The following is a 9,576-nucleotide window of genomic DNA, read 5'->3' as shown; positions in this document are numbered from 1 at the left end:
ACACACACACATACACACTGGAATACTACATGGCAGTGAGAAAAAATGAAATCTGGCTATTTGTGGCAATGTGGATGCACCTAGAGAAAGTCATGCTAAGCGAAATAAGTCAGGCATATTAGGACAGATACCATATGTTTTCACTCATAGGTCTAACAGGAGAAACCCCACAGGGGACCATGGGAAGGGGAAGCGGGGGAAGAGTTAGGGAGAGGGAGTGAGGCAAATCATGAGAGACTCTTTAATACTGAAAACAAACTAAGGACTGAAGGGGGAGAGGGGAAGGGGAAAAGAGGTGATGATCATGGAGAAGGGCACTTGTGGGGAAGAGCACTAGGTATTATATGGAAACAAACTTGGTAATAAACTAATTTTTAAAAAGTGTGGTATAAAATTACAATGGAATGTTATTCAACCTTTAAAAAGAAAAAACCTTTACTATTTGCAATGATATGATGATCCCAGAAGACATTGTGCTAAATGAAATGAATCAGTCACAGAAGGACAAGTACTGCCTGATTCTACTAACATGAATAAATATAAAATTGGAGCACCTGGGTGGCTCAGTCAGTTAAGCATGCGACTTCAACTCAGGTCATGATCTTATTGTGCGTGGGTTGGAGCCCCGGGTCATACAGCTCAGAGCCTAGAGGCTGCTTCAGATTCTGCGTCTTCCTCTCTCTCTGCCCCTCCCCTGTTCCCTCTCTGTCTCAAAAATGAACACTAAAATTTTTTTTAATAGTAAAATTTATACAAATAGAAAATTGAATGGTGATTGCTAGGGGATGGGGCGGGGGAAATGGGCAGATATTCTTCAATGGGTTTAACGTTATCGTTATGCAAGATGAATATGTTTCAGAGATCTTTTGGCCAACATAGTGCCTGAAGTTAACAGTATGATGTAATACACTTAAAAATTTTGTCAAGAGGGTTGATCTCATGTTATATATTTTTATCACACACAAAAACGAAAGGAAACATGAGATGATGATTACATTTTTTACTTTGATTCTGTGATGATATCATAGATGTATGAATATGTCCAAACTCATCAAATGGTATAAATATGTGCAGTGTTGGTGTTTGTTTGTGTTGGTATACCAGTTATATATCAGTGAAGCCACAGAAAAAACTGTGTGCTACTTTGTGGGAAGTTCCTGGAGAGATGACGAGCGAGACCCAACGACATTTCCAGAGGCTGCCAGCAGCTAATGGAAACAGGGATGTTCCCAAACACTGGGAACGTGACCACACTCCTTCCTTAATGGAAGCGTGAACAGTCTCCCAGAGAGGCTGGGCACTGTGATGGCTGAACAGTCCCAGAAAGACCAGGCACCGTGAAAAGGGACGGTCCCAGGGAGGCTGGGCACCGTGGACGTCCCCAAAAGAGATGGAGACAGACCAAGAGCTGAGGGTAATGGCAAACTTTATTAGGAACAGCATCTTATTTTATACCCTCCTTGCAAGCCTGGAGAGCATGGTAAATGTTTAGTCCGCAGCAAATGTTTAACTAGAACAATAGAGAGTCACAGAGCGAGCAGAGCAGGAGCAGCTTGCAACTGTGTGTGGGTATATGTTGCAGCTTCTTGTCACTCTTGGCTGATGACCAGGAAGGCTCTGTCCTGTACGTCCTCCTGGGACTTCATCAAGTCCCTTGTTCCCAGCATTCTGGGAGCAGAAGTGCAATAAGGATGTTTTGTACACAAGGACAGCGCTTGGGAACTGAGGTCCTACTTCCCAACACTATTTCACCATGGAATGCATTGTTCTTTCTCCCAAGAGACTTACATTCCTCACTGTATCATCTCTACTTAATATTTGCCATAGAAAAGTAAGAAGGCATTTCCCTTCAGCCACCATTTGGAGGCCTGGCTCGCATAAATTTTACATATTTCCTATTTTCCAAAAGGAAGGAGATGGTGGGCAGAGCTTAGCCACACAGTTCTTCATGTGTATAGGCAAGCTGCACTTCTTTAAATCTTAAAATACTGCTTAGAAAGACTAATTTGCAGATTTTCTGTTTTATCCATTTGCAATATTATACAAAAGTTTATTTCAAAGAAACAAGGGAAATAAGGCCTTGGCACCTATTAGTCGGTATGACTTTACCTCCTTCCCTTTCTGTATTGTATACACATGGCCTTTCCTATTCTTATAATGAGTTTTTAGGGACCCTATGATATCCATAAATTACTTATATTAAGATACTGAATTTCCATTTACTTCAGTCCCAGAGTCTGGCAACAGCCTGGGGAAACACAATTCATGGTATGGGTGCAGACACATCTGAACTTGAATCTTGACGGTGTTCTTTTCTCACTGTAATAACAGTAGCAATAATAACAATGTTATTCACAAGTAATAACATTGACTGTGATGGTACCATTTATTAATGACTACCTACATGTCAAAGCCTATGCTAAGTTCTCTAACTTTCCATTTAACCTAAACAATAACCGTGAAGGTTAAGGATTAGTATGCCCGTATTCTAGATAATAATCTTCATTATGATTATGCAGGTAGCAATTTTGTAAGTTACAGTCATCTCATCCATAAAATGCTCAACATAATATTATAAAGCAGTGTTTTATTGCAGGGTTTTGTATTAGAGTGCCAAGCACATTTAGTTTTTTAAGTTTATTTATTTTGACAGAGATCAAGAGATAAAATATGTGAGCAAGCAGTGATGGGGGGCGGTGTGCAGAGAGAGAGGGAGAGAATCCCAAGAAGATTCCACATTTGTCAGCTTGCAGCCAGATAAAGGGTTCGATCTTACAAAGAGTAAAATCAGGACCTGAGCTGAAATCAAGAGTCAGACACTTAACTGCCTGAGCCACTCAGGCATCCCTAGAATGGCAGGCACATTTATTACATGTAATAGGATAGAATGGATGTTTTATATCGTTCTTTAAGTCTTGGTTTTCCTTAGATAGAACTGAAGCTGTTCCGCTGACATACTCCCATTACTAATTTGCATTGGCCTGGGCACAACCGATGTTTGTAAGGACCTTGCCTTCCTGGAGCTACTTCATAGGAAGCTGCTGATCTTAGCACTTTTTCATCATACTGCTTCTGAATTTATCTTCACAGATTTGGATTAAAAGCCTTATGTTTCTAAGTTAGTAATACTGTTGCAAAACCAAAATAAGTAAACAAAAAACCCTTAAAAGTGAAGAACTAAATTTTCATATATCCACTTTCCCTAAACAAGGTATTTTGATAGGATTAAAGTAGGGATTTTTTTATTAATTGAAGTATATTATGGATATTTTATTTTTGTTTCTTTTAAATGGAATTTTGTTTAAGACATACTTAAGACAAGTCAAAAAGAGGATAGAGAAAAAAATGGTGGTTTACATTTTATTCTACTGTTGTTGTTTTTTTGGTATTTGAGTAATATTTAACTTGTTTCTTTAAAAACTATATCCTAATTATTTTTTCACAAGGGGACCTGTGAGAAAAACACTTAGAAACAAATCAAGAAATATTCATGACACTTTAGGTGATTAGAAGACAAGAGATTGTCCATGCTAGAGAGCTTCTGTTTTCTTGGTATCCAAACTCCTTTGGCAAGTTTAAAAAAGATTTTTAAAACCTTTTTTCTCTAATAACATATTCTCAGTTAAAAACATTTGACTGATTACACAATTTCATATTTCATATTTCCCAATCACTTATCTAGATTTTCACTTTCATAAACTGGAGTAAATTTTCATCATCCTACTCCTATTAAATCTAAGTTAGAACTATTTAACCAAGAGTGTTTTCACAGAGGTAGAACAATATAAAATAGTGATTCTTAATTTTTTTAACGTTTATTCATTTTTGAGAGACAGAGACAGAGCACAAGCAGGGGTGTGACATAGAGAGAGGGAGACATAGAATGCAAAGTAGGTTCCAGGATCTGAGCTGTCAGCATAGAACCCGATGTGGGGCCCAAACCGTGAACCGTGAGATCCTGATCTGAGATGAAGTCAGATGCCTAACTGACTGACCCACCCAGTCGTCCTGAAAATAGGGATTCTTAATACTTTGGGAGGAGGGTTTGTGAGAAAATTATTTAAGAGGTTTTTAAAAGAATCTCTATGGAACTCCCCTACCAAAACGCTGCACCATTAAGGGTTTGATGCTTTGCTCAAGGGGTACTTGACTGTTTCAGTTGATTATAACCCCCATTGTGAATCTTCATTACTAATGGAACAATATTCCTTAATTATTTTGATGGTAGAAGAGCATAGGAAACCACCAAAGTAGAAGAGCAGAAGTTCTTGGTAAGAGAGTCAAGAACTAGGAATCACTATGTCTGTTTGACAAACCCTTTAAAATGTGACCACAAGTGAGGTCCTTAGTCCTCCCTGATCCTCAGTTTACTCATTAGTAAGAACTGGTAAAATACACAATTCATAAAATATTTGTAAAAATTGAATGAAGAAAAAAATTTTTTTTAAACTCATACCACAGAACCTGGCACATTGATTGGCACACTTTAAATATCACTTCCCTTTGTACTGTATCTCAGATAGTCATTTAATCCTGTCTACTACTCTTCCCAAGGGAATATACATAAATATATTTTTCAAAAGATAACCCTATTGCCAGACAACACTACACATAGTAGAAAAAAATTGCACAGTGTAGTTTTCTGAGGGAAAAAAGTAAAAGTGCTAGAAAGGAAGAGAAGAATGGCTCATGGAGGTAATGGTAACTCATGATTCATGATTGAAAATGAGCTCAAAGCCTAGGGCAAATGAATCCATAGGTCTGTAAACTATTCGTTAATCAAGTTTCATTGTTCTTTGGACTGGAAAAAAAATCTCTACTTTCACTAAGAACATGACATCATAGGTTTATTAAGATTGTGATTCTTTCAGAGCACCAATGCGAGAACAGTTGATGTAAAATGCAGTATTTAGCGAGTAATGCTATGAATCCAAAGTCTTCCTTTATACCCCCCTTCCCCTTTCTTGATGAGAATCCCATTGGTAATACATAAGGAGAGCTCATCCAACTTCTAGACAGTAAACAAAAACGTACACCCGAAGTCCAGGTGCTATGGACCAGTGCAGTTAATCAACAACAAATTGAACAAAATGAAATCAGTCATAGTTGCCTATTAACTAAGATAAAACTTGTATGAAAGAACAGTTACATGTTAAATTGAGAAATTTCTCTTAAAAATTGTATTTGCTAAACCTCCTTCAGGACTCTTTATTTGAAAGGAATTTTAGCTGGAAAGTACTACTTTCTCTAACTTACCAACCCATCACCCTTACACAAATGCGTGGCTCAGTGTAAACTTTGCCATAAACCATTATAATTTGCATATTATGTAGCTCTTATATTTATCTTATTTCATAAAGGATTTCAAAATTTATACAATTCCTTTAGCTCATTCCTCTTTTCAAGGGGGTGGGTGTTGAGGTGAATGTTTGCACCCCATAAATATTAGCTCTTTGAAATCAGAAAATGCATTTTCATCTTTGCGTTTCCAGCACCTAACACCATGTCAGTTACATTGAATGAAAACAGCTACATTGATGCTGGATGCTGGTATATAATTTGAATGGGTCTTGAGAGAATGGAACTTATTTAGGATAACCAATGTGGAAATGGAAAAGAAAGCTAAGCATGAGCAAGTCAGAGAATCCCTGAGCAGTATTAGTTAATGTTTGGGACCCCTCTTAGATTTTCTTCCTAGGATTTCAATATAAAGTGTAGAAATATCAAATTATCGTAGAGGCTTTCTATGAAAAAAATCAAATCACATGATTTGTTAATTCTCATTAATATTTTGCTTTGGTCTTGTTTTATTTGAACTCTTTAGATATGATTTTCCATCAAGATGGACAGTAGACAGACTTGATGTGTTATCAAGTCATTGAAGTATTGATTATACTTTAGTCCAGATGTCCTGTATATCAAAATCCTCTCAGCTTTCTTGAAGAATTTATTATGTCCAAAAGAAATCTGTCCCAGATGAACTACGTATGGAAAGAAAAGCTGAAGTCAACACCTTCCCTGGGTGTGGTTAAAGAAAAAAGACACATACAAGTAGGTAAAAAAAAAAAAAGAAGTCTTGGAAGTTCAAGAAATTTTTAAAATAAAATTAACAGTGACACTACATGGATATGATCAGCCCCTATGGATTTCCACTTCTTGTTAATTTGCAGATAATTAAGAATAAAGACCTCAGAGCCTGAGGATCTAGGCTAAAATGATAGCTTTGGAAATATATAATGAAGTAACCTTGGGAAAGAAAGAAATTTTTCAGTCCTAGTTCTTACATTCCTGTGTTGATATGAGAACTAAATAATACAATATATTTAAAGTGATATGAGGATCATGTCACATATTTTAAACTTTGCATGAAATTTACTTGCTCCACAGGTAAACTCTTCCAGAGTTTGAGCACTTAACCTCTGGGGTCCCTTAGCAATCCAAACCACTTATATTTTGTGATACTACCATTTTAAAAGATAGTTTGAGAGATGGAGGCAAACTATAAGAGACTCCTAACTACAGAGAGAAAACTGAGGGTTGCTAGAGGGTAGTGGGCCTTAAGGAGGGTATTTGTTGTGATAAGCACTGGGTGTCATATGTAAGTGATGAATCACTGAATTCTACTCCTGAAACCAATACTACACTATATGTTAACTAATTTGAATGTAAGTAAAATCTTAGAAGCAAAAGGAAAAAAAAAAACCGTGGGTTTCAGGTCTTTGGAGCTTACTTAACTACTTCTGTCTGAAAATGACACATGACTTTCTAGCATATCCCTTTTGCTGGTACTAGTCCCATAATGTCACCTAACCTCAAGAGAAGGCATCTAAACATTACAGGGGCATTTATGAACAAGAAGTGTCTTTAACACTGCTACTTGGTTTTGTATGACCTTGGTAAATTACTTGATCTTCTTAATTTCAGTTATTTATCTGTAATCTGAGACTAAATGAAGACTGGGACAAGTGAGGTTTCAATGTGCACTCTTAGAGGACTGTACTGACTCCACTCCATACTCCTGAATGAGCTTATACTAGTTTCTGAACTTCCATCTGTCTCACTTTCTCTCTCTTATGTGAGAGAGTAATCTTCAATACTTTTGAAGATTAAATAAGATTTAATTGTTTTAGTACACTTCCTTGGATCAGAGTAAGTGTTCAAAAACTGTTAGCTCTCTCCCTGATTATTATATAATTTTAACACAATTAGTATCCACTGGTAATTTTAATTGTAGCAAGACAGTAAAAGTAATATAAAATACATATGGCCATATCAATCTTACTTTGTAAAAGCTATCAATACTTTTAAAATATTTGTTTGTTCTTCCGAACTCTGAGATTTGTTATTTGAAGCATATACTGAGTTTCTTATAGTTGGTCATAGCCTTTTCTTTAGTAGTTGGAAGTATTCTACCCCTATTAATTGTGCAACACCGTTTGCTTACCGACTGACTAGCAAAATAATAAGGCTGTTGGATATGATAAAATGTGCAACAGTAGAGTTCTTTGTACTTTTATTAAGTTTAATAAGTAAACTTAGTAACAGGACAACCAATGAAATGACAGACTAAGCAGTGGAATTTGTATTCAGGAAGTTAGATAACACTTGATGAGGGTGCCAAAAAGTGGGTGTAATTTTCAGCAGTTGAATATTTCAAGTGTATTTGTTGTGTTGCCAAGTCAAAAGATCAGAAGAGAGCCATCATGGGAAGAAAGACTAGTTTGCTTTTGATTATGGGGGTTCTTGGGGCATATTATGTTTATATACCTATCCCAGATAACATTGAGGAGCCATGGAAAGTAATGTTGGCTAACATATATCTGAAAACTTTAACAGATTTGGTAAGTAGAGAGCTTTACTGACTGAATATTGAACAATTTAATCAGGAGAAAGTGATTATTCATATTATTGTTATTTTAAAAACTCCTATTGTCTTGGGAATTTGTTCATAAAAATTGCTTGCTGATTTTAAAACCTTTTTCTTTTTTAACTATTTCTTAATGCAGACTCCTAACAGAATGTATATGAAGGAAGTAGCCAAGTAGCTTTAACTTTAAATATTAAAAGACAAAACGAAATCTTTTAAATATTAAAAGACAGGAAGACAAAATGTCTTCTTGTGAGTTTCTTGGCACGAGGGTGCCCAAATGAAACATATTGAAGGGTGAATTTCAGAAATGGTAAGACTGATGAGCACTGTTATTAGGTACATAATTCTGTGCAATGACCTTGTATTTAGACATGAAAATGCATTCATATTGAAATATTTGTAAAGAAGTCAGCTGGTAAAAAGCCAAGGGAAACAGGATGTACATGATTTCCCATCATAAAGACTGACCAACTAAGGTGATAAGGGGAGCTGGCTGCCCCACCCACTGTCTACATTTGCCCCTCAGAGACCGGTGTTTCTTTTTTTTTTAATAGTTTACTGTCAAATTGGTTTCCATATAACACCCAGTGCTCTTCCCCACAAGTGCCAACCTCCATTACCACCACCTCCCTTCCCTTCCCCCTCCATTTTCAACCTTCGGTTCGTTTTCAGTATTCAATAGTCTCTCAGGTTTTGCGTCCCTCTCTCTCCCTAACTCTCTTTCCCTCTTCCCCTCCCCCTGGTGCTCCATTAGGTTTCACCTGTTCTTCTGTTAACATATGAGTGCAAACATATGGTATCTGTCCTTCTCTGCGTGACTTATTTTGCTTAGCATGACACCCTCGAGGTCCATCCATTATGCTACAAATGGCCAGATTTCATTCTTTGTCATTGCCATGTAGTACTCCATTGTGTATATATACCACGTCTTCTTGATCCATTCATCAGGTGATGGACATTTAGGCTCTTTCCATGTTTTGGCTATTGTTGCGAGCGCTGCTATGAACATTGGGGTACATGTGCCCCTATGTGTCAGCACTTCTGTATCCCTTGGATAAATCCCTAGCTGTGCTATTGCTGGGTCATAGGGGAGTTCTATCGATAGTTTTTTGAGGAATCTCCACACTGTTTTCCAGAGCAGCTGCACCAGTTTACATTCCCACCAACAGTGTAGGAGGGTGCCCCGTTCTCCACACCCTCGCCAGCATCTATAGTCTCTTGATTTGTTCATGTTAGCCACTCTGACTGGCGTGAGGTGGTATCCCAGTGTGGTTTTGATTTGTATTTCCCTGAAGATGAGTGATGCTGATCATCATTTCATGTGCCTGTAGACCACCTGGATGTCCTCTTTGGAGAAGTGTCTGTTTATGTCTTCTGCCCATTTCTTCACTGGGTTATTTGTTTTCTGGGTGTGGAGTTTGGTACATTCCTTATAGATTTTGGATACTAGCCCTTTATCTGATATGTCATTTGCAACTATCTTTTCCCATTCTGTCGGTTGCCTATTAGTTTTCTTGATTGTTTCCTTGGCAGTGCAGAAGCTTTTTATCTTGATGAGGTCCCAATAGTTCATTTTTGCTTTCATTTCCCTTGCCTTTGGGGATTTGTCAAGTAGGAAATTGCTGCAGCTGAGGTTAAGGAGGCTGTTTCCTACTTTCTCCTCGAGGATTTTGATGGTTTCCTGTCTCACATTCAGGTCCTTCAGC

At 37.3% G+C, this 9,576-nt stretch overlaps 1 protein-coding gene across 1 annotated transcript in view; it reads left to right on the top strand.

Moving 5' to 3' along the window:
* Positions 1 to 7,703: 7,703 nt before the first annotated feature.
* Positions 7,704 to 9,576, top strand: part of AADAC (arylacetamide deacetylase) — a 23,069-nt gene continuing 21,196 nt past the window's right edge. Inside the window, 1 exon segment of the mRNA XM_029940797.1 lies at positions 7,704 to 7,841. Coding sequence (XP_029796657.1) covers positions 7,704 to 7,841 — 138 coding nt within the window.

Source organism: Suricata suricatta, chromosome 5 (assembly GCF_006229205.1).
Source record: "Suricata suricatta isolate VVHF042 chromosome 5, meerkat_22Aug2017_6uvM2_HiC, whole genome shotgun sequence".
NCBI lineage: Eukaryota > Metazoa > Chordata > Mammalia > Carnivora > Herpestidae > Suricata > Suricata suricatta.
This window is presented reverse-complemented; position numbering and strand designations above follow the sequence as displayed.